This window comes from Panthera uncia (genome assembly GCF_023721935.1).
Source record: "Panthera uncia isolate 11264 chromosome A1 unlocalized genomic scaffold, Puncia_PCG_1.0 HiC_scaffold_17, whole genome shotgun sequence".
NCBI lineage: Eukaryota > Metazoa > Chordata > Mammalia > Carnivora > Felidae > Panthera > Panthera uncia.
In genome coordinates, this window is record NW_026057577.1 from 52,398,002 (window position 1) to 52,424,391 (window position 26,390).

The 26,390-nt window shown below is 40.9% G+C and overlaps 1 protein-coding gene across 1 annotated transcript in view; it reads right to left on the bottom strand.

Moving 5' to 3' along the window:
* Positions 1–25,564, bottom strand: part of ZNF366 (zinc finger protein 366) — a 71,944-nt gene extending 46,380 nt beyond the window's left edge. Inside the window, exon 1 of the mRNA XM_049649614.1 lies at positions 24,804–25,564. Within this exon, the coding sequence (XP_049505571.1) occupies positions 24,804–25,092 (289 nt within the window). The 5' untranslated portion in view covers positions 25,093–25,564. The remainder of the gene's footprint in view (positions 1–24,803) is intronic.
* Positions 25,565–26,390: the final 826 nt, after the last annotated feature.

Below are 26,390 nucleotides of genomic sequence, written 5' to 3' on the forward strand. Positions count from 1 at the left end.
GGATGAAAGGGCAAAGTTATGTTACCACTAAAAACACCAGAGGTTTAAACTATGATGGGAATTTTGGACCCAGGGCTTTGTTCCACTGCAGTGTTAAATAAGAGTGTGTGTTCTCGATGCTTAGGTAGGCCTCTTCATCTGTGCGATGAAGCATACGCAGTATTTAAAGGGAATGTTTGAAAATCCTACGTCTGGTAGTACCTAAGAAAGTCTGAAAATCTACCTTTGAAAAAGAAACATGTTTATTATGTAAATACTCAAACTATAAATGCAGAGAGAATACCACAATGAATCCCCATGTCTCACACCATGTTTCATTTATGACAAACCATATTCCATCTATTCCCTACCTTCTTTCCTACCTCCTAATTAGGATGATTTTGAAGTAGATTCACAACATCATATTTTATCTATAAATATATTTAGGATGTACCTCTTAAACATAAGGATTTTTTCTTAAAACATAGGCACAGTACTCTATGTAATATCTAAAAAATAAAGAGTTTCCTTAATCATCAGATATCCAGTTAGTATTCAAATTTCCCCAGTAAATCCAACTTCGTTTTTTTTTTTTTTTTTTTTTTTTTTGCCTTGGAATGAAAATCATTCTTAGAATTTTGTCAGTTCACTATTGAACTAGCCAATTTTCTACCTTCAGATATCATAGAAGAATTTAGAAGTTTGGAAGGAAAGATATCTTTGGGAAATGATAATTAAAATAAAGAGAAAGAAAAGCCATTTGGATTTCCTTAACCTGGAGTCAATGATTGTTGAGACTGACAAGGTTGGTATACTTATGCAGCACCACAGCAGTTCCTTTTTGTAAACTGAGTCATGGAAAAGAAAACTAATTGCCTTGAATTCACACAATTAATCACAAAGTACTCGATTTTGAAATTTAAGAAGCTGTATTTAAACTAGTTCGTATAGGGGCGCCTGGGTGGCTCCGTCAGTTAAGCAACTAACTTTGGCTCAGGTCATGATCTCGCGGTCTGGGAGTTGGAGCCCCACATTGGGCTCTGTGGTGACAGCTCAGAGCCTGGAACTGCTTCAGATTCTGTGTCTCCCTCTCTCTCTGCCCCACCCCCACTCATGCTCTGTCTCTCTTTCTCTCTCAAAAAGAAATAAACATTAAACAATATTAAAAAAAAATAAAGTAGTTCTTAGCATTTTAAATCACTGTAGAAGCAGCTATTTCCAGTGTTTTGTATGTGGTTTTAAGATCTGTGTGGCCGCTGGAATGGCTTAATGGCATGTCGTCCAGTTCAGTACTCACTAGCCCTGTGTGACTTTCGACCACACAAAATATGACTAATCCAAATTCAGTCATGCTATACATGTAAAAAGCACACTGGATTTCAATCATTTAGTTTAAAAAAAAAAGCAAAGTACCTCACTGATAATTATTCTATTGATTACATGCTTAAATATTTTTTGATGTTTTGAGTTGAATAAGTTATTCAAATAAATTAAATTCATCTGCTTTTTTTTTTAAATATGGCTTTTAGAAAATATAAAATTACATTTGTGGCTTGTATTATATAATGTTTCTATTGGACAACACTGGTTTAGAGATTGTGCTTTTTTTTTTAATGTTTATTTTTGAGAGAGAGAGAGAGAGAGAGAGAGCGTGAGCAAGGGAAGGAGGGCAGAGAGAGGAAGACACAGAACCCGAAGTAGGCTCCAGGCTCTGAGCTGTCAGCACAGAGCCTGATGCAGGGCTCACACTTACAAACTGCGAGATCATGACCTGAGCTGAAGTCCGACGCTTAACCGACTGAGCTACCCAGGCGCCCCAAGAGAGATCGTGTTTTCTAAGCAGGACTGCATCAATTGATTATACAACAGGGCTGTGGGGCCGGAGAGGCCTGGGGACAGTCATCTGTCTCACCCTCTGTTCTTGGTAAGGCTGGACACTAACTAAACCATCCTACAGAAAATCCTATTTTTAAATATTTGTGGAAAAAAATAGATGTTCTTTCTGACTTACCCTGTGGCTTGGTCTAATACAAGTAGGTGAGTTCTACAAATAGGAGAGTCGTACATCCGCTGGCACAAGTATTTTAAACAAAGAACTGGGAATTCTTCTTGAACTCTCCCTCTCCGTCACCCCTCATGGCCGATCCAGACCCAAGCTCTACTTTCTAAATACCTCTCAGATCCCAGCCTTCATTTTCCTCTTGACCACAACAGCTCTCTCCCAGTCCAAGCAAGCACCAAGCACCAACTCACCAGAGCTGCTGTCCTTGTCTCGTATGTGGCCTTCCACATCCCTCTTACTCCACTCAGCAAGCACATGGGAACATCATTCCCCTGCTAAGGCCTCCAGTTGTTTCCCATTGATTTCAGGGTGAGGTTCACACTCTGAACTCGGCCAGCAAGCCCAACAGTCTGACCCTGTCCATTTCTCCAGCTGCATTTTGCTCATGTTCCCCAAGCTTTCTGCATTTTACTCATATTGGCTTTCTCTCAGTTCCTCATCCATACTGTGCTCCCCCTCCCTTCTTAACCTCTGTGCATGCCATTCCCCGGGCCTAGGACGCTCATCCTCTCCCTCTGTCACCTTTGTCTGGTTGGCACATAGTTATTCAGATCCCAGCTCAAGTGTTCTTTCCTCAGCACCTCCCGACCAGGGCAGACATACCAATTTTGACACTCAGCATGTGTCACAGTGGTCATTTTACATTTGTTATTGTGATTATTCACTTAACACCTGACTCCCTTTGTGGACTGCTCTGTAAGGGCAGTGATCCTATTAGTTCACATTCACTGTTGTATCCCAACACAGTGCTTGGCACAAAATAGGCTCTCAATTAACAGGAAGGAAAAAAAGACAAAAGGTGAGGTGATTGCACCAACAAAAATCCTGCCTCTTCTTCCTTTCCTGGAAGCGAAGAAGGCACATCCTTTGTCACCATTCCGTCACAGCTCTCTGACATACTCCTGGACAGACTTCTGGGGTACCCCAGTATAGAGATTACCACACTCTCTGAGTTGTGTTTTAATTTCCTATGCAGAATCCAACCATTTCTCACCACCGTCACTACCCCTACCCTGGCCCATGCCACAACAGCCTTCCTCCAGGAACTTTAGCTTTTACTCTAAAATGGATGGAAAATCACTTCCTCGTAGCCTCCTAGCTCTTCTCCTCACTTCCAACTTTTGACTCCCTTTAGCCTATTCTTAACACAATAGTCAAATTGATTCTGTTAAAATGTAAGTTAGATCTTTGGGCACTTGGGTGGCTCAGTTGGTTGAGCGTCTGACTTCAGCTCAGGTCATGATCTCATGGTTTGTGAGTTTGAGCCCCATGTCGGGGTCTGTGCGGACAGCTGGGGGCCTGGAGCTTGCTTCAGATTCCGTGTCTCCCTCTCTTTCTGCCCCTGCCCCGCTCATGCTCTGTTTCTCTCTCAAAAACAAACATTAAAAAAATTTTTTTAAATAAATAAATAGGGGCGCCTGGGTGGCTCAGTCGATTGAGCGTCCGACTTCAGCTCAGGTCATGATCTCATGGTTTGTGAGTTTGAGCCCCACATCGGGCTCTGTGCTGACAGCTCAGAGCCTGGAGCCTGCTTCGGATTCTGTGTCTCCCTCTCTCTCTGCCCCTGCCCTGCTCACACTCTGTCTGTCTCTCAAAAGAGTGAATAAACATTAAAAAATATTTTTTAATAAATAAATAAATAAATAAATAAATAAATAAATAAATAAAATGTAAGTCAGATCTTGTCACTCCCCTGCCTAAAATTCTCCTGTGATCTTTTTGGAGTAAAAGCCAAAGTCCACCCAGTGGCCTCCAAGGCTGTCCATGATGCAGTTACCCCTCGGAACTCATATCCTACCGCATCCTTTTGCTCACTCTACTTCAACCACACTGGCCTTTGGTTGTTTCCCACGCACAGCATGCAGGCTCTGACCTCCAGACCTTTGCACTTGCTGCTCTTTCTTCCTGGACAGCTCTTCCCCAGATACCTGCATGGCTCTCTTTTGCTTCCTTCAAGCATTTTCTTGGTACTACCTTTTCAGTGAGGCCACCCTAACCCTGCCTTCCTCAGCACTCTCTATTCACTCTTTCTCCTGCTTTCTCTTTCTCCATATCTTCTGACGTATAACTTACTTATTTTGTTCAGCGTCCATTTCCTTCCGCTAGGATGTAGTCTCCATAAGCATAGAGATGTTTGTCTTTTGTTTCATGATATATCCCCAGTGCCTAAAACAGTGTCTGCCGGGACAGGTTGTTGCCAGATAAATGTTTGTTGAATGAAAAAGACGCAGCCCACGCCCCAGAAAAATAGGCAGGCTTGAAATCAGCCATCTAGTGTGAACATGCAGAACCTGCTTTTGTTGTCAGCAGGCTGACTTGGCTCTACCTCAGAGCTGCTTCAGGAATCTTGGAGGTTCCCTAAGCCCGGATTAGCTGCCCAGTTTCCCAGCTCCATTCTGGTAACTGTCTGTGAGGCCCAAGGAAGCAGTTTGTTTCCAGAGTGCATCTAAATGTCTCCCCCCAACATCTTCCCCTCCTCCTCCTCCTTCATCACACACAAATATACCACACAACCCTCTCACTTTCCAAGGACACAACTCAGGCTATTTCTAAAACTGAGATTCTGATCCAAAACAGTAGCCAACACATAGTGCGTCTCCACGTGCACAGGAAGAGACAGGAGACCTCTGAGCAATTTCCTGGCCCTATATTTTTCCATTCCAGTAAATGAGGCCTTCTTTAGCTCAGGAATCTCTCTCTGAACCAAGCCAATGCCTTAATGGTACATGCTATTTGTCACTGTCTGGGCTTGTTTCTTTGTTCTTTTATTTACTATTTTAAGTGATAAACGCCTGGGTCCCTTATGTCAAAAAATTTTCGACCTCCAGCTCTACCAGATGTTGACTACTAGTTAAGGCACATGTAATGCTAATGGAGAGTTCCTTTCCTAAATAGGCATTTTTATTTAATAACATATAATACTTAAATTGCACTCTCTGTCTCCAAAGGGTGTTGCAAGCTATGTACTCTGTTAGGCTGAGCAACACTTGAGTTCATGCTTTATGGCTCGGAAACCAGCAAGGTTATATAATTTGCTTAGTTTGTAGCTAGCTGTGCTTCAGACAAAGCACTTTGCTTTTGTAACAGATAAGGAAAATGTGACCAATAAAAAATGTTATTAACAACTGTCTTAATAAATAAATTAGTTTTGAGTTATTTCCGTATGCTTTAAAATTTTTTTTAAGTTTATTTATTTATTTTGAGAGAAATAGAGCACGTGAGTGGGGAAGGGGCAGAGAGGGAAAGAGAAAGAATACCAAGCAGGCTCTGCATGGTCAGCATGAAGCCCAACCCTGGGATCTTGAGCTGAGTCACAATCAAGAGCCTGATGCTCAACCGACTGAGCCAAGCCGTATTTGTAACTTGCTCACTTGGCTATGCTGGCTCCTCCCCCTCTCCAGATATCATTTCATGGTCCTCTTGTCCCTTCCTCCCTACCCCTTCTCTTCCTCCTTGTTCTCACCTTTATTCTCTCCTTGTTTCTGGGGGTACTCTTGCTGCCAAGGGAAACCCACCATACCCACAAGCCTAAAAGTAACCCTTATCCATATCCTTCTGGGACCCATTTTCATCTGATAAGCATATTGTTGTTCATGGATGGGGAGGGCTTGAGGTCTGGTTTCTAGGGGGTGCTGAAAATCAAGAATAAGTGTATTTTTCTGGTTTATTAATTTTATGTAGTGGTGAGTGATTTAAAATACTTTTTAAATATTTTTTTTGAGAGAGAGAGAGAATGAGAGAGAACAGGGGAGGAGCAGAGAGAGAGCGAAGGAAAGAGAGAATCCCAAGCAGGCCTTGCGCTGTCAGTGCAAAGCCCGACATGGGGCTCAATCTCACAAACCATGAGGCCATGACCTGAGCTGAAATCAAGAGACACTTAACTGACTAAGTCACTGTGGCACCCATAGAGCATTTTAAATACAAACAAATGTGGACATATAATGAAGCAGAATGTAAAACAACAAATACACCACACACACACACACACACACAGGACTGGTTAAAGTTTGCAATTGCACCTGTGGCAGACCACTTAGGATTTCTCTTCTCTCCCATTAGGGTTACTTGGATTAGAAAAGTCTGAGGGGAACTAACATAGCATAGCATTTCCTCTGGGGTCCAGGGAGATGAAATATTGGGATTGATTTTCTAAGAGCTGGCACAGTAAGTATTGTTATTTCATTCTTTCTTTGAGCAAGAATTTTTTTTTCTGGAGATTATCTTGAAAGTAATAGAGGGAATCTGTGACATCCTTTCCCCTGGACCTTGAACATCGACCAGGCAGCAGTCTTACCAAACTAAGGCCTGAGTGGCCCTTTTCTCATTAGGCACCAAATAAAAGCAATAAGTAAGGAAACCTGTTGCACTTGATACTGTGATGGAAAAGAAATGTGTTCAAAGATGAAGCTTCTGTTACATAGTGATTTCACACCAAGTGTGCTAAAGACCTTTATAGGGAGTAGAAATGGGGATGATAAAGGCTGAGCCACTATGACTTTGATTTGACTCTAACCTGTCCATACCCAGGTGCACGTACGTACCTCCTTCTTAGCCCCACAGACAATTTATTTGGAGAGAAGATACAGCACTACGTATGTAACACCATGCTTGTAGAATACACCTACTATATAGGAGAGCAGAGAGCCCAGGAGACCAAGTCAGAAAACCTGGCTTTGAATTCCAACTCCGTCAGCTACTAGCTTTCCTAAGCATCCATTTTCTCAGCTCCAATAACACTTTATTCATCAAATGTTTCTAACTCCCTGTACATATAGTTGGATTGCCTTTCTCTATTCCCTTTATAGGTAGACTGGCCTTGATACTTGCTTTGGCCAACAGAATGTGAGCATATGTGACATGTGTCATTTCCTTGTGGAATCTTTGAGAAGTAGTTCATGATTTTGCATGATTTTCTATCCCTCTGCCATAGCAACCTGAAACATTTCCAGTAATAGCTATTCTGTCAGCCTGAGGCCTAAAGTTAAGATGACCTGGAACAAAGTCACATTTGATCCAGGTAATGGAAATGAAATGGAAGTAAGATATAAATCCTTGTTTTCTTTCTTTCTTTCTTTCTTTCTTTCTTTCTTTCTTTCTTTCTTTTAAAACCATGGCAATTTGAAGGTTGTTTGTTATTAAAGTACAACCTAGCATATACCCTGACTAATATACTATTTCATGGATCTGGAGAAAGATTAAAATGAGATACCTAATAGGTAGTATGCATGGCCCATAATGGGTGCTAAGTAAGTGTTAGTTCTTCCCTCCTTCACCACAATTCTCTGCTTTGATCCTTCTCAGCCCTTCCTTATAAGCCCTGAGCTGTGCTACTCTGTAGAGAGTAATTTTCAATTAAGAGAGAATGAAAATGAACTTTAAGACTTCCTAAACAACTCCCTAAGACTCTTTAAAAAGTAAGAGAGCCAGAGTGGAGCAGAATGGAGAATTCCCAGGGTGGAAAGAGAACCTTCTCTCTGAAACTTATAAAAGAGAAAAGAGCTAAGGGTCTCATCAAGGAACTCGGCCAGAAAGCAAAACAAAGGAAGTCTGTAAATATCCAACCACAGATAGGCTGCCACCCTATAGCATCGTTCTGCTGTCATGGGACTGGAATCCGGGCATGGGCAGACATCTCACGGGATTCCAGTTCTCTCTTTCCTTTATTTATTTTTTTAATATAATTTATTGTCAAATTGGCTTACATACAACACCCAGTGCTCATCCCAGCAAGTTCACCCTCCTTTAACAAGTTATCTGTCCTGCGGTGAAGTATATTCCTTGATCTACTTGGTACCAACTTCGTTGACATTTCACCAAGAATGAGGAAACCAGCCAGACCTCCAGCTTTTAGCATTTTTCTCACTGGTTTCTTAAGAGGCCTCTCCCTTCCTCCACTCACATCCAGACTGTAGCTTCATGGGTCTGAGAGAGGAAGCCTACCAGGGCTTCTGATGGTGCTTTGACCACATCACTTGAAGTTGACCACTTCACAATTCATCCATTGAGGTCATCAACCTAATACCCTCTTAGGGTATTTAAATCCACTTTAAAGGAAAAAAATTTTCTACTGAAAGTTACTGTAGAAAGGGGTGTCTTTGAGCTTCACTAAAAGGGTAAATCATAATTGATCAACTTAGACTTAGGTCTCCAAGTTGTTGAAAATTTTGAAAAGAGGGGAGGAAAAGAGGAATGGATGAGACAGCTATATGAGGTCTCCAAGTTTAAAGTTGCTTCCAGTAATTAGAGGCAAGTTGGACAGCTCTGTTTCAGAACCTCCACTGGTAGAAGAGATAGGCAGAAAATGGGAAGGGTGACAAAGGAGAACATTCATTTAAAAGACCTCTCTTAAGCATCTATGGAGGGGAAGGTACTGTGCTGGGCATGGAGGGACAATGGCAAGAAGACAGTCATGGCCCTGACCTTTTCAAAGGGAATATACATTATTGCTCTTTTGTGTGGGTTCATTGCAGAATTTTACCATCCCTGCCCATCCGCAACCACTAGATGCCAATAGTGGCCCCTATTCATTCTGATAAGCAAAAGGTATCCTCCCTGTTTTCGGATGTCTCAGCAGGGGACCAGACTGCCTCCAGTTGAGAACTACTGAGCTTGAGTAATGATAGCTACTGAAGGTGATATAACAGAGCCGTCAAAGGGGCTTAGGGACCCCAGTGAGGGTAGAAGGAGTGAAAGAGGCCTACCCTGAGACCCCTTCCTCTCCCTGAGATGTCTCTTGATGTCTATGTATTTCCCCAAGGAAGACAAAGGATGATAGGAAAAAGGGGGCACATTCATTGTGTGCCCAATATGACTGGGTAAAGTACTATGAATGTTCAAGGGTGTTATGTTAGAAAGAGGCTGAGCAATATGTGGGAGGAACACAAACTTGGAAGTCAGGCAACCCAGGGTTTGAGTTCTAGGTCCTCCACTTACCATCTGTGACAGGGCACGAACTGTCTGCATCCCAGTTTCCTCAGTTGTAAAATGGTGATTAAAAAATGAGTAAGCCACCTCACAGGGTTATTATGAGATCCCATAAAATAAGAAATATAAAGCACTTGATACCAAACAAACAAACAAAAAATGGCGCTCAAATAGTAACTATCATTTACTAGTATCCGGGCTTCCTAACAACACTGGTAAGAAGATATTCTATTAGTTGTATAGAGGAAAGAAGAAGACCTAAGACAAGATTAGGGCTAGGAGCTAGAAAAATAATAAGGCAATCAGTAATTCTCATTTCAAGTTCCTTGATTTTTACTTCATCTGAACTGGCTGAGAGAGAATACAGGCAGTTACCATGGCCCTAAAAATGGGCCCCCTGGAGCCCAGTCTATTGCATACTGACCAGACTACTGGGATGGGGGAAGGAGACATTTTGGGTCAAAGACAATGGACGGGGACAAACTAGTTTGCTGAGGTGTACAACATGCTGCTGGGGAGGTCTAGATTAAGTTGACTGAAGGAACCCGTGAGTTATGAAGGAGGTGGGTTGGAGGCCTGGGGCTTGGTAACATAGGTTTACATGCTTCCAAGAGCTGATACTTGAAGGACTGGATTTGTTCTGTGTGGTCCCAGGGGCAGGAACAGGGCCAGTGGATGGAGGTGACAGGGATGCATTCTTCTCTAGTCAGTACAGCCATTAATTTACTGGAAACTTGTGAAAGGCTCGAACTGGAATTTATTCACTGTAGTGATTGTAGCACGAGCCCAGAGCCTCACCCACGTGGGACAGCTGTGGAGTCATAGCTGCTAGGATTATTACCAGCTGGTCTTAGAAAAAGCAGCCAGCTCTGAAAAGCTGACTGTCTCTACATCTGAGACTTATGTTAAAAAAAAGTATGTCAGCCAGCACTGAAACTCAGGGCAGCCCATCTATTAAAGCCCAGCAACAGGTAGTTTACCGTTACCTTCAACACTGCCCTTTGCAAACACTGAAACAAACAAACAAAAAAAACCCTCTATTAGGCTCAAATATTGTTTAGGTAATAAAGCCAAATAACTATCCATGGGATAATCTGGAAGTGAAATTTTAAGCTAGATAAACATTGAGCCTGCTATGAAAGTTCATTCTAACTTCCTTTGACCCTCTTATAACTGTGGTCCTCAGCATTTTGGTTTGTGGTAAGAAAGCATTGCTTCTCTCCTATCTAGAAGGTCTACTGGGCCTGTTTCCTCTTGTAGTTTTTAAAGAGGAATATAACTTGCACTTGAGTTCCAAGCCCAGATCTTTCTGCCTAATTCTGTTTTGATGCATCTGATACATAAAGTTGATAGACTTGTAAAGTGTGCGGGACCAGAAGAGACAGAAGCACCATTATCTCTCTAGCTTGAGCTCACTGAAGTAATAGCTCCCAAACACAGCATTTGCATAAAAGCAGCTGTCCTAACCGCCTGCCTATGATGAAGGAAATACAGATGACGAATCACATATCTAGAATTGCCCTCTCTTCCTATTTCATGGTTTCAGTTATTCGTCGTTCATTCCAAAAACGTCTATCAAGTCCCGACTATGTGTCAAAAACAGTGCTCAGTGGTGCCTAATGCAACAATAATATTTTCTGAGTGTTTCCTGTGTGTCAAGAATGTATGAAAGACATCACATGCATTAGCTCGTGTGACCGTCCCAGCATCATATGAGGTAGGTTCTTTTCCCCATCTTGCCAATGAGGAAATGGGTTAAACAAACTGCCCAAGGTCACACAGATAAGAAGGAAGGAATCAGTAGTTTTTTTTGAAGATAATTGTTTGATGAAGAAATTAAACAATAATGATACATACTTCCAGACACTTTCTAGACTTCTGTCAAATATACAAACTGGCTGTAGGTAGCAGTTTAAGAATGGGAAAGCTGCTTGCCACCCAAGACCTGGATTATTTAAAGTACCTCCCTGCATTTTATTAGTGAACCCCAGTTTTGGTCTCCTGCAGTGATTCCCAGACTTCTCAGCATGAGGACTCCATTGTAAATTATAAAAATAAACCCATTTTCAAAACCCCCAGTAGGTTAGAAACAATACAAAATAACCCAAAGCCCTTTGAATTCAGTAACATTTAAAAATTAATTTATACTTTATTAATCACCCTAATATAGTTATATTTGAAGAGCAGAGGTACATAGACATTCACAACACTGTTTAATCAGTAAATTTAATCTGAGTCCTCAGATCCCTAGAGATTCACAGAGCTGTATTGCTTCAGCCAAATTGTTTCCCTTTGAGCCTCAGTTTTCTCATCTCTAAATTGGAGATAATAAGAGCTTTTTTAGAGGATCTCAGAGAAAGTTAATGTGAGGCCAGCAGGACCGTGGAGGGCTCTTGTTCTTGAGACTACAACAATGCTTAAAAGCACAGTCCCTGACAAACATAATTCCAATCCAGTTAGGGAGAACAGAAGCACATGAGAGAGTTAGTGAGCTGGGCATCCCACTGAAGTAAACTGCCTTCTGCAACCTAGTTGTAGAATTTGACTTGATAATGTATAAGGCAGAGAGTGTGTGCACAACGGGTTCACTATCACCTTATACACGGGAAATTTAATTCACTTGAAAGCTATCAATTTTTCGTTGTGTTCGTGTTGGGTCGCTGTCTCTGACTGAGGCACTTGAAGTTACAGGGACCCCAGGTGGTCTGGGTTTAGATTCGTCCCTTGCTGTGCTGCCCGATGATTGCAATGGGGGAGCATGAGCCTGTGCACATCATGGTGATGGAAGATGTTTGATTTGGTTTGGTTTGAAGCTACAACTCACATTTATTGAATGGCTGCCATGGTGAGGGGGTTATACAATGGCTCTAGTATTAATATTTGATGATATTTTGATCCAAATATAATTTAAAGCACATTTATCATGCAAATTGAAACTTGCTGTTTAACTTAGCTGGCTCAACCCTCAGCCTGAAGTCACAACCTTACACTTTTATAGCCTGCACTCACCACATTTTCAGGATATCGTTGACTCCAGGGATAGAATCTTCTAAGTTTCCCTCTGTGAGAGTGGCTTGGGGGCAGCAGAAATTACTCCAGTATCTCCCTTTGGGTTCTGGGACTAAGACAACAAACCGTGCTGTCACCCCCACACCCCTACTTCATGGCTGTAGTGAGCACACAGCTGGATAACCTAGCTGCCTCTCTTCCTTCCACTGCCAGGAAAGTGGGTCCCATGAGCAGTGGAGTTCAGATTAATAATTAAAAGGCCAACATTTATTGAATATTACTGTGGGGCAGGCACTGTATGAAGCAATTATGTGAATTATCACCCTTCATCCTCACAACAAACCCTAAGAGGGTGGTGCTATTTTACACCTGTCATGCAGATGAGATTAGAACTGCCCATTTGTTGATTATCACACTGCTGGCAAGCAAGAGGGTTGGGACTTAATTTTAAGCAGCCACCCCCAGAATGTGAGTCGTGAGCACGCCTCTGTATGGTCTTGTCACTCCTCCCACATACACCTTGCTTGCTGGGATACCTTCTCACCCTGGTTGATGGCCACATTGTACATGTTGCCAGGAGGATGGGGACCAGATACATGGAGAGGCACCTGAGTGAGAAAGAACAAAGCCTTTGGTTGTGGCTTTATATATGGCAGTTGGCGATGTGCTGGCAGGGGAAGATCAAGAGGGATCCGATGATATGAGATGATTGTCCTTAAAGAAATTCTCAGAGTTTGAACTTGAAATCAGAAGCATCCTTAGGGATCAACTGACCAATCCCTTCATTTTACAGATAAGAAATAGAGGCTCAGATAATTGGCCACAGCCACGGAGCTGGTGTGGGACTCAAAACTCCTTTCTCTCTGTCTCCCTCTCTCCTCTCCTTATTTTTGATTTGGTACAAAAGGATATTTGGTGACAATGTTTCCTCTATACCCCTTCCCCTACCCCAGCCATCCCATTCCCCTACCCAGAGGCAAATCCTATTAGCAGGTCTATTGTATCCTTTTAGAGATATTCTCTGCACCTCGAAAGTATACTTTTATTTCGTTATTAACAAAATTGGTAGCATTATGCAACCTGGCACAATCTTGCTTTTTGTACTCAACTATACAGGTTGGAGATCGCTCCATTATTACAACATATTTTTTTTCTTTCAAAATTATAACAGCTTTATTGAGATATAGTTTACATAATATAAAATTCATACATTTCCAATTGTCATTGTGATGAGTTTTAGAAAATTTATGTAGCTATACAATCATGACCAGAATCTACTTTTGGAAGAATTTCATTACCCCCCAAAAAGTTCATTATGTTCATTTGCATTCACTTCCAGCCTCTACCTCCAGCCCAGGAACCACCCAGCAACTTTTCATCTCTATAGTTTTTTGCTTTTCAAAATTTCAAATACATGAAATCATTCAACATTTGTTCTATACCTGGCTCCTTAGATAACATGTGTCTGTTTATTTCACTTAACGAATTTTTGAGATTCAGGGCGCCTGGGTGGTTCATTTGGTTAAGTGTCTGACTCTTGATTTCGGCTCAGGTCATGATCTCACGGTTCATGGGTTCGAGCCCCGTTGGGCTGGGCGCTGTCAGTGCAGAGCCCACTTGGGATTCTCTCTCTCCCTCTCTGTCTGCCTCTCCCCCACTCACTTGCTCTCCATCTCTCTCAAAATAAAGAAGTAAACTTTTAAAAAAAGGTTGCTTTTGAAATCCATCTACATTATTGCATATAACAGTATAGTTCCTTTTTGTTGTTGGGTAGTACTCCACTGTACAGATATAACAATTTTTATCTCCTCTTTGATTGACCTTTGAATTGTTTTCAATTTGGGGCAACTGTGAATAATGATGCTGCGAACCTTTGTGTGCAAGTCTTTTATATGGACGTTTGATTTCACTGTTGAGGAGTAGTTACCCAGAAGTAGAATTGCTGGGTTGCATGGTAAGTATATATTTAACTATTTAAGAAACCGCCAAGCTGTTTTCCAAAGTGTTATACCCTGTAACATTCCCAGGGGCGGTGTGTTAGAGCTCTAGTTTCTGCACATCCTCAACAGCATTTGGTACTTTCAGTCTTTTTGGTTTGGGACATTTTACTGGATGTGTGCTGATGTCACGGTTTTAATTTGCATTTTCTTTTACATATCTTTTCATGTGCTTGTTTGCCATTTGGACATTGTCTGTGGTTAAGTATCCAAAATTTTTGCAGTTTTTAATTGGGTTGTGTGTCCTATTATTGAATTGTTAAGAGTAAGAGTTCTTTATATATTCCATATATATTCTTTATCAGCTCTGTTTTGCAAATATTTTCTCCTAGTTAATAGCTTGTCTATTTTTCTAAGGGTGGGTTTTTTTGAACAGCAAAAGGTTTTAATTTTGACGAAGTCCATTTTATCAATTTTTTTCATTGATTGTGCATTTTGTGCTGTAACTAAGAAATCATTGACTAACCATGGTTACAAAGATTTTCTCCTATGTTTTCTTTTAGAAATTTTATAATTTCAACTCTTACATTTAGGTCTATGATATACCCTAATTTTTTTTTTCTAAATATAATATATTGTCAAATTAGCTAACATACAGTGTATACAGTGTGCTTTTGTTTTTTGGGGTAGAATCCCGTGGTCATTGCTTACATACAACACTCAGTGCTCATCCCAACAAGTGCCCTCCTCAATGCCCATCACCCCTTTTCCCCTTTCCCTCACCCCCCCCACCCTCAGTTTGTTCTCTGTATTTAAGAGTCTCTTATGGTTTGCCTCCCTCCCCCTCTGTTTGTAACTATTTTTTCCCCTTCCCTTCCCCCATCATCTTCTGTTAAGTTCCTCGAGTTCCACATGTGAGTGAAAACATATGATATATGTCCTACTTTAAGTTAATGTATGTGTATGGTGTGAAGTAAGAGCCTGAGGTTGTGTTTTCTTTTGGATATAGTTATTCAGTTATTCCAGTGCTATTTGCTTCACAGATTGTCTTTCCCTCACTGCATTGCCTTTACACCTTTGTCACGGTTGAGCATACCTAGAGTCCATTCCTGGAGTTTATTATATTCTTTCTTTTGTAAGGCTGTATAATACTCCATTCTATAGATGCTTAATTCAATCATTTCTTATTGATGGACAATTATGCTATTTTTAATCTTTTTATCCTACTTCAAATAACGCTGTGGCAAATATATTGCATTGTAGGAATGTGTTTTTGCATCTTATAGGATTAATTCCAAGAGAAGCCAATTGTACATTTTGATAGACATTTACAGTTTGCTCTCTGTAGTAAGTTTTGATCATTCACTATCACACCAGCTGTATGAGCGTACTCTCCAGATCCCCAGAAACAAATATGCTAACAAATGTTTCATCTTTTATTTCATTAAGTAGGTAAAAAAAATAGTATCTGGTAGTTTTAATTTGTATTTTCTTATTATGAAGTAGGATGAGTATCTTATTCTTTACAAATTTTAGGGTCAAGTATATCTCATTTTACGTGAAATGTGGTTTATGTCCTTTGCCTCTTCTCTCACCATATTAAGTTCCTTGTGATAAACATTGTGTATATTTCCCCTAGTTTTGTGTTTGTCTTTTGACCTTGTTTATTGAGTTTTGGCCCTATAGAAGCCTTTTATTTTAAGTGATAATGTATAATAAATAAGTCTTCTGGGTAAAACCAGAAAACTTTTCCTACTCTGAGATTAGAAACAAAAATGAATCTCTCATTTTTTTGTATTTTTTACGTTCTTATTTATAACATTTAAAGTTTTTGATCTATCTGGAGTTCAACTTAAGAAATAAAGTAGGGATATAAGTTTTTCCCCCTTAAATAGCTACCTAGTGGCCCTAACATAGTTAATTATATAATCCAACGTTCCCCTCTGATAGGCAGTGCTTTTTTTGTCACCTACTAAATTTCCATATGCATTTGGGTTTACTGATCTGATTTATGTATTCTCTGACTCCTTCTGTCCTGTGCTACTTATATTTTCAAAATAACACAGCAAATGAAGCACTTTATGAATTGCTTGCAGTAACACTTAAGTCCTTTCTCACCTTCTATCCTAGTGTTACTAGCTAACAAAATTCAAACTCTTTTTTTAACATCCCAAAGGAAAATATAATTAGGGTAGTAAGTCTCTTTGGAAGTATAGGCAAGTAATAATCAGATACTACATTTTTGAGTCAAATAATTCGGTGCTAATCCATGGTTTCCTTCTAGAACAACCAATGATTTTTGGATAGGCTGTATCTCTGTACATATGTGTATGTTTGCACACATGTGTGTAATGTCCATGTGCCATGAACAGAAGAAATAGCCCTTTATTGAGTAAACTGAATCCTCCTCCCCCCAAATCCGTATCGGTTGAAGAACAAATAAATCTAGCGTTTTATGTCTTAATCATTCTGGGGTGGGATTTGCTCATGATTCAGGGTCCTCCCTGGCCTCATGTATGAAATATGTGATGACAAAATTCCTCTCCTAGGAGGGTCAGAAGGAGCACAAAGGAGGCAGTGTAAGTCATAGTAAAGAATGGGATGTCTGAGCACTTAGAGGTTGTGAAGGCACACTAAATAGGATTGCTTTCTTCAGAATGATGTGGTCTTGTGCTGTACCTTCTTTTCCCAAAACTGGGCTCTCCACTCCTTCCCCAACATCCTGTACAGACCTGGGGCCCAGGCTGCAGCCAGGAGATAAGAACTCTCTACCCCTGGGAACCTGGACCGAGCCAGAGATGGGTCATTGTGCTGAGGAGGGACTGGGTGGCAGGAACACTGTGGCTGAAGTTGGAGGAGATGCCGACTTGCTTGCTGCATTCCTGGATGTCTCCTGAATGTCAAGAAAGATGATGCTGGGAATAGTCCCTCCTTACCCAGCTCTCTAAAAACCCTGGCAAGAGGAGGGATTCTGCATATACCTATGAGTAACTGTGGAACTTTTTTTAATGTTCTTCACCCTAAAAGTTCAGTGTCTAATAATTCAGGAACCCCATCTTGATGGATTAAGTACAGTTCTCCTTAGCACCTTAAAAGTGTTTTATATATATATGTGTGTATATATATATACACATATACGTATATTCATATACATAATTATTTTTATATATGTATATATAATTATTTTTAGCATAATGATGGAAGATCTCTCTTTATTTTTCTTTTTTAACTGAAAAAGTCCTGTAGGGTGGGAGTTGGGGGAGGGAGGATCCACTATGCTGTGGGGAAGAAAACTGCCTGAACTAGAAAAACAGCAAGAAAAAAGTGGTGGCATACTGTAATGAGTGTTCAATAAAACTGGGTTGAAATCGTGAAGTTCTTCATCTCCCAGCACTTCCTGTGGAATAAGGCCAGAGGGCCTTGATTAAGGGGGAGAAGCCACCATCTCCAAGCAGGCAGAGGCCTGGATGAAGCAAACCAGAGGCTATTCCGGTCCTCTCCCTCACTCTCTTCCGGCCCTGCTTCCTTTCCCCACCCCTCCAACAATAGCCCCCTCTTGATTTCTGTTCCAAGACAGAACAGTGAGTGCAAAGGAAACTTTAAGGATTCTTTCCACAGAGTTTTCTAACTGGGAAAAGTGAGGTGTATGTGTTGGCATCTGCTCCTTGGCCGTGATGCTGGAGACTGAGGCCCCCTTCCTTCTCCCAGGGGCAGACTCAAGGCAGGTGGCAGAGTTTCTTGTCCCCAGTGTCCAGCATTCCAAGGAAGAAGCTGGTAGAGAAGCTCTTCTTCCTGGAAGGACTCTGAGGTTATTCTCTCTTACATGGTTGCTTTTAATTTTTTTTTCAAGCTGCTGAAAGCTGAATGTCTTTTGGGGCTAATGTACCCCAAAATACTTGTCACTACCCCTGCTGGGACTTCCTTACCCTAAGCTAGTAGCTTGTAGGGTAGGCAGACCCCCATCCCCTCCCCAAGATTCATTAGATCTGGGGAAGTCCTGGGAATCTGCCCCAGGTGATTCGGATGTTTGGTGCTCAGAATACACTTGAAAAACAATACCCCAGATCTTTCCTCTCTCAGATTATCAGGGCCCCTTGATGTGGAGTTAACTTGTTTGGTGAGACCACAAAAATCATACCTAATGTTACTCAGAGCTGAATAGAGTCAAGACTTAGCCAGTAACCACTATAACCACTCTCCAAGAGGGAGTTATGTTGTCTTGGATAAGGTCAAAGTTAAAAAATGGCTTTGTAACTCTTTGGAACAGGAACCTACATTCTGAAATCACTCTGTATACAACAGGTCACAACCCTAAGGTAGTGCTGCTCAAACTTGAATTTGTACCTTCATCTCATGGAGATCAGGTTAAGATACTGATTCTTTTTTTTTTTTTAATGTTTATTTATTTTGAGAGGGAGAGAGTGTGTGCAAGTGGAGGAGGGGCAGAGAGAGAGAGAGAGAGAGAGAGAAAGAGAGAATCCCAAGCAGGCTCCTCACTGTCAGCACAGAGCCCATTGAGGGGCTCAGTCTCACAAACCATGAGATCTTGACCTGAGACGAAATCAGTAGTCAGAGGCTTAACCGACTGAGCCACCCAGGTGCCCCAAGATACTGATTGTGACGCAGGAGGTCTAGGATGGAGCTAAAGGTTCTGCTTTTCCAACAAGAAAAATCATCATCCTGGGTGATGCCATGTTGTTGGTTTTTAAACTACATTTAAGGAACACTACCTTAAGGAATACTTAATTTTTAAAAATATTATTAGCTACAGGTAACACTTTCTCCTTAATGAGAAAGCTGAAAACAAGCCAACATCAATTTAGTGGCCTTGAGTAAATCACTTCCTTTCTATAATTTATTGGTTAAACAAGGTGGTTGTTTTTTTTTTTTTTTTTCATTTCTGAAATGGGAGCAAGAGAGTATTAAGTGAAATGATGTGTATTAAGTCCTTAGCTGGCCCACTCCTCCACAAACACTGCCACTGGTGGTGGTGGTGCTCTGGCAGTGCTCATTCTCCTGTTGGATATCAGTGGCTGTCACAGATGGCCAAGGGAGGCCATAACCTATTATTGGAAAATGGGAGGATGGGTCAGACTTGCCTTTGAGTACCGTGGTACTTGGCTTAATTACTGTGAACAGAGAGTGCATTTTCCAGTTTCTGCAAATAACAGAAACCTTAGACCCCTCAGGCCCCTTGTTGTTATTCTGTATTTATATTTACCCCCTTATATTGGCCAAATAAGTGCAAAACTGCTTCATTCCAGTATTTATTCATTTGATTGTCTCCATTGCCCAATTATGTAAAGGAAAGGGTATTGTGCTCCACAAGGATATCACATTTCCCTCCCTGGCTTCGCCCCTTCATGTTTGTGTAAACTCAGCCTAAGTGGCATCCCTTTACTTGAATTTACAACCCTGCCTATAAAAAACCAGACAGTGCTGAGCATTTCCTACAAGGCTGAATTCTGGCTCACAGCTCTTGTAGCCAAGGAAAAACAAATTCATGCTTGCTCGCTCGCTCTCTCTCTCTCTCTCCCTCCCTCCCTCCTTCCCTCCCTCCCTCCAAAAACAATTTGCTAATCCATCATCTGCCCAGAAAACAAACGGAAAATAAAATGCAACTGAGTCTTTTTTGTGTATCTGATAAATGTTTATCTCCCATGAGCAAGTGGGTGGGGTCTTTGCCAAGATGACACATTAATATCCATGTAGTAGCCCCATGCACATAATGGTGGAAGGAGCCATAATTCCAGTTAATTCAAGTGGGGAATAAATATGTCAAGCTGGCAGTTTGGCATTGTCTAGACCCCAAAAAAGTTTGACTAACTTTTTCTTATTAACTGTTGCATTTGGCTTTATATAAAGATAGCAACTTTCTTTCTTTCTTTCTTTCTTTCTTTCTTTCTTTCTTTCTTTCTTTTTCTTTCTTTTCTTTCTTTCTTTCTTTCTTTCTTTCTTTCTTTCTTTCTTTCTTTCTTTCTTTCTAGAGAGCACACGAACAAGGGAGAGGGGCAGAGAGAAAGAGAGGGGGGGAGAGAGAGAGGTAGAGAATCTTAGGCTCTATGCTCACTGCAGAGCAGTGATCCCAGTAGACCCTGGGATCATGACCCGAGTCAAAATCAAGAGTCAGACACTCAACTGACTGAGCCATCCAGGCACCCCTAAAGATAGCATATTTCACTCTAAAACCCACTTATATATTATCTATTCAACAAATATTTATTTTACATCTATTATATGTCATGTGCTATTCCAGGCTCTGGGCACGTAGCAGCGAACAGATGAAGTCCCTGTCCTCATGGTGCCTACTTTCTAGTGAACTCGTATAATACACATATCTCTTGGTGAAGACATGTTCTTTCTCTTTTTCTCTAAATGTCTTTGTTTTTATCTAAAAGTATTTAGTATTTGAATGGTCACAAAAGAGCAGTGATCGTTAGGCCATGTTTGTTGTCTCTCTGTTCCTGTCAGATGCAGACCTGCGTCCATTGCTGCTCTCTGAACATATGAGAAAAAAATTGAGTGATTTAGGTAGAAATAAGAACAACTTTTTCTGTAAGTTGCAGATTTTTCTTATAATTAAAGCAGACTTAACATGGCTTGTCAGTGCTGGTTTTTCACACACCATTATCTGTCTTTTGCCTTTCCATGTCACCATTAACTTAGGGATGAGGATCTAATGTCTAAAATAGGCTCAGCAAACATACATTATAAAAGTGTAAAAATAATAAAAAGCTTATGAGATTAAATCTAGCAATAATTTTTTAAACTTGAGTAGAAAAATTTAGTATCTGGTTTCTTTTTTTTGACTAAATGAACAACGCATACTCACTATAAGATGAAAACAATGTAGAAATGCATCAAGCAAAAATGCTGTGCATGTGGCATTGCAATATTTATACACCTATGTAATTGCTCTTTTCTCTTTTTATGATTTATGTATGGTTATAGAACCCTGGTTAGTCTCATCAGATTACTTGACAGTTCTTACTTTATAATACGAACAGCTTCTAGAATAACAACTGATAAATTCAAAACTAATTTTTAGAAAGAATATCCAATGCTGAATAGGAATTCCGCCTAAAAGCACGGTTCTTAAAACATGCATTTTTATTTAATGTCAGTGCAATCCTGAGGAAAACGAAGTAAGACACTTACCATTCATTTCAGAGAATCAAAGAATGTCTGTATCAGAACCAAATAGATATCCAGGGCAGCGAGCAGGGGAGAAGAGTGGAAACCACCCCCCCAGGTGAATTCTGATATACACTGAACACACACAGACCACCGTGAGAATTCATCATTTTGCCGACGAGAAAACTGAGGTCTGAGCCAGTAAAGAAACCTTTCAACGTCACACATACAGAGAATGGTAGAGGTCAGACCAGAACAGAACAACAGTGTTGTGCCTCCCAGTCTACTCCTTGTTCCACTACAGTAAGCCACATTAGAAGATACCTTTTGCACAACAGTGTAGAACAACTCAACTTCAATTTGTTCTCTGAAGATTAAGTATTCCAAACAAATCTATATTATATCAAAACCTCTTAGTCCAACAAAAGAACCTCAAAGTTTTACGTTATTAGTGATAGATTTCTGGTTGTTGTTGTGGTTGCACGTTTTCTTCTGGAAAGTGGAGGCGGAAGTTTAACCAAGACCTAAGTTAAAGTATCATTATTATTGACAAACTAATCAGCCTGTAGGTTTTAAAGTTTAGAGTGAGCGAAATAGCAGTTAAATGAACCACACCTCCCACCCCACCACCCCCACCTCCAGTCACACACACACTATTGGTGATCGTGGTGTTCTTTTTATCTGTGTGAAGCTAAGTGGCTCTTTACTAAAATGTTTGGGGAGAGAGATCACTGAGTGTGCTTTGCCCTCAGTAGGGAGAGAACGTGTCATTTCAAGTCCTTTCTGTCTAGCTGAATCGTGGAACTGCCACAGTGGTCTCCAAAAAACAGGTCTCCAGCCCTCCAGGGCCAGGGAAAAAGGTCACCAATGACCAGAGCTCAAGAGCTGGGGGAAATAGGTGAAAGGGAGAATAAACATCTACAGCATAATTGCAGTCTTTTAGAACATTCGTCTAGGTTGAAAACTTTTATTCCAAGGCAACCTTTCCCCTGTATTGAGCTCTTTTGAACACAGCTGGCATTTTAATGAGACTAAATCTGGTGTTTCTGCCGTTAGCGGAGATGAGCATCAAAGCATTAAACTCTACCTTCCTTTGTTTTACAAGAACTTAGGGTTCAGGATACCTTCACTAAATATGTGTCCAACTCTAAAGCTATGAGGAATACATTTGTTCTGATAGACCTTCGGCATAGTATTGATCAAAGATAATAACACAAATTACAAAGGATGTATTCTATTATCAGCATGAAAAAAATAGAGCACCCTCAAGTATTAGCACCTGACTTAAAAAATTACAACTGACATTGATTGACTCCTAATCTTTGCCATGCATTGTCAACAATTGCCATGGTTAATGCATTGCATAAATAATCTTATTTAATCCCCACAACTGTATTATGTGGGTGCAGTTTTACCTTTGAGGAAACTGAGGCTTAGAGAAGTGAATAAGCTGTCCTAAAGGCCTGTGGTCAGTAAATGACAGAGCTGGAATTCAAACCCGAATTTGTATGACAACAGAGTCTATGCTTTTGATGTTCTGCTTTCTCCAATTTGATTCACATCCCAACACAAAGGCCTATAGGACACATCCTAACATAATTTAACATTTGTTTGACAAATTTGTAATTTTATTATAGGCACAGTTCAGGCACAAATAACAAAATCTTCTTTGTGTCAAATTCTGGATCATTCCACGCTGGAGTTCCCCTAGTGATATCACAAAAGAGCCTCTGATGACCCCAAAGAAGAATCACACAGTGGAAGTTTCCACACAGGCTAACTCACTCCTTGCAGTTGAGTGGAGACAGATTGGTAGCAACTAGACTAAATTAGTCAATGGCTTTTTTCTTTAGGGATCTGAATTTCTTCCCCCCAGCATCAAACACATATTCTCATGGCAAAGGCTTAACAACTTAAATGGAAATAATGAATATATATTTTTCTTTTAAAGAACACATCCTGAGATCCTTTATCTCGGGGGCCACAGTGAAGACGCATGCTAGAAGTGGGGCTGTTATCTGCACCACTGTCATCATGCCCACCTTTTGCCTCACTTGTCTTTAGTCCATGTGACTCTACTGTCACTTTTTTGTCACACCATGTTCCATCTGATGCTTTTATTCGGTAACCAAAACTACAGAGCTTTCTATGATGTTGTTTTAATTGAGCACAAAATTAAATACGTTATCAAGAAAAAATGAAACTGAAAGAAGCAAGTCAAGATCGCAACCAAAAGTTTTCCACAGGGGTCACAGTGGCTGACAAAAAAGATGCAAAATGCCCCAATCTGTCAGTCCTGCCTACTTTTTGACCTGAAGATCTATGAAACGGGTGGCTAGGGTAGGTGGTAGGGGCCTGGAAAGCATGTTCAAGTGCTCTTAGAACCATTTTGCATCCTCTAGCAAGCAGACGCTAATCATAGCTCTCTTAAATTGCTCGCTTTATAGTGCTCTTAAAGAAAGCCTCTTAAAAAAAGGAGAAGAAAAAAGAAGTCTGACTAATGGAACAAAATCTGCACAACAGCCTGGTTGTATCCTATATTCTCCCTCTTGTTAAGATGATTGCTCAGTTTTGACTCAAGATGAATTGCTTGATTATGGCTAATACACGGTCTGGCCAAATTAATTTATAAATGAGAAACTAGTTGCTTTTATCACACTCTTCCAACCAAGATTACTTCAATCCCTAAATTTTATAGAAATGAATATTTAAAAAAACTCTGCATGATTTTGTCCTTCACCCATTCAACACCTCTCTGAATTAAATGATTAATATGAGTAAATATACGTTGTCTTTCCAAATGACCTTGCTGGCCTGTTTTGACAGTGCTCTTGGCTCCCTCATGGCTTGCCATCATGAGTTTTTGGTAATGTTATCCTTTCTGACAAATTTAATTGAGGCAAGTTAGACTTTCAAAAACTAGTTGTCTGCATAAGCTTGACCAGTTTGCTATGGAAAACCAGGTGGTGGGTGAATATTTTTCATCTGCGTCTATAGCTTAGTTTTTCACTTGTACTGTAAGAGGAGATCAATCTTAGTCCTCCTATTCTAGTCACATGTGGTTGTCCAAAACTAAAGCTCTATGACCCCAAATCTTTGCCGCCTTTTGTGTGGCAGATGACATCTTCCATCAACAGTGGATAATAAAATTTACATTCGGTCCCCATGTGGAACCTGAACACGTAAGCACTCCCCCACACAGTACAATTCAAAGTGACATTCTCTTCTATTTTCCTTCAGCCTCAGTGATGCAGAATAACAGTTATACGTTAACATTCCTTTGGCGGGGGCGGGGGAGGGATGGTCTTGAATATAAAAAAAAGAACAAGAGAAGGCTACCCTCAGTCTAGACAGTGAGTGACAAAAGTCCCAGAGCAAACCATAGTTGTTAGCAGACACCCTCCTAAGGTTCCCAGGATACAGCACTGAGAAGGAGTGAATTCTCCAATGAGGCACATCACACACTCCAGGGCTCCTAGTTAACCCGGCCATGTTATCTGTGCCAAAAATCAGTTTTAACACCCTGTCCTCCTAAGCCCCAGTGCAATTTTATTTCCCGTTCTGCCAGCCTCAGCTCTGCAAAGCATCAGTATTCTCTTAAGAAAAAAAGTAAAAGCTTAAATTCTGGGTCATCCATCAGTCATACCATTTGATTAAGGATTCTACCCAGCAAGGTATTTTCCATTGAAGGTGCCCACGTCAGTATCCATCCCGGGGACATTGAAATGGAAGTAGAAATGATTGCATGGGTAACTTACCAGCTCCTGAGTCTGAATGGCTGCAGCAACCCCAGTGCTTTACCTGATCCCTTGCTCTCTGTCTCTCTCCCTCTCTCTCTCCCTCTTTCTCTTGTGTACAGATTGCAGGGAACTTAAAGAACTCGCAGGGACAATGTTTCAAATGACTTAAGAAAGAACAGGAACAATACTTCGTTCTCTTTTTCTCAGATGAGTACCTTCGGGAAGAAGGAAGGAAGGGAGGGGAGAGGGAGGAAGTCAACAACCCTTTGCTTTCCTGAAAAAAAATAAGGAAACAGAAGATAGACATCTCATTTTCTCTTAAACAAAATGTTGGAAGGGGCAAAAAAAAAAAAAAATCTTTGAAAAAAGGAATTCCTCAAATATGCTCTCTGCCCTAAGAGCTTTAAAGAGATGAAAAGCCTTACTGGCCTGTCCTGTCCAAACAAATGGTGTTCCAGAAAGGCAGGCTCTCCTGAGCTTGCAGCCTCTGGTATCTTGTTTGCAGAACTGACACAGCCAAAAGGGAACAAATCATGTCATGTTGCCTCTGAGCAAGGGAACGTTTGGTCTGTTGTGCTAACTGAGGCAATCCTCCAGCCTGTGAGGCTGGGCAGGGTGACGGTCAGCCAGGATGTTTGGCTCTTCCTGGGCTCTTTGAAACACCAGTGTTGCTGCAATTTTTGAGCATGATTCTAGAGCCTTAGAGTTCTTCCAGGAACAAACAGCCGATTTATGCACTGGTCACCGAACTTTATGCAGTGGGCCAAGTCAAAGCTTCCATCTTTGCTTATGTTTTCAAAAAGAAAAAAAAAAAAAAAAGCAACTTGCCACACTGCTGTTGGACATAACTATCTCGTGTGGGATTTAGTCATCTCTGGAAAAACTGAAAGGCAATTTCTGTTTTCAAAATACTGTGAAGCAGCCTAGTCTTAGCGAAGTCAGCCACAGTTTGTGAAAAGCGACGGGGAGGCTGATGAGAAGGAGAGAAAACATGGAATGTTCTTTAACAAGTTTTAACGGTGCTTGGCAGTCCAACGGGTGGCATGAGCTCTGTTCAGAGTAGTTGCGCTCTGATTGTGCCGTGTATCTTGTGCCCTCCATTCATCTGGTTAAGACCATTTTCACCACAAACAGGAACCAGCAGTTATGTGGACCTTTGTGGCAGCAGAAGAAAAACCAACTTTAAGGTACTTCCTTCTTTCACTCAATTGTGAAAAAAAAAGTGGGGTGGAGAGTCATACCTGATCCCAAGGAGCAATTAAAGTGAATTCAGGAAAAGAGAGATTCTGATTCAGTCTCTTTGAAAGGCATTTGTTGGGTTCTGTGGTCAATAAGGTTACTCTTTTATCCCCACAGTTTTCTTCCCCCGCCTATCATCTATCTGTGTATTTATCTATGTATCTTATCTATGTATCTGTGTATCTATCTATCTGTCTGTATCTCTCTATCTGTCTGAATATGTGTGTGTATATCAAAGAGGACATAGGGAGACTGTTACTCAGTAGGTTGGTAAGAGCCGGAATGGAGTTGTTCCTTGCGTTCCCCGTGGCACCACTCCTGGCACAACTTAAGGATTTCTGGCATGGGTTCCCCCAGCCCCACGTA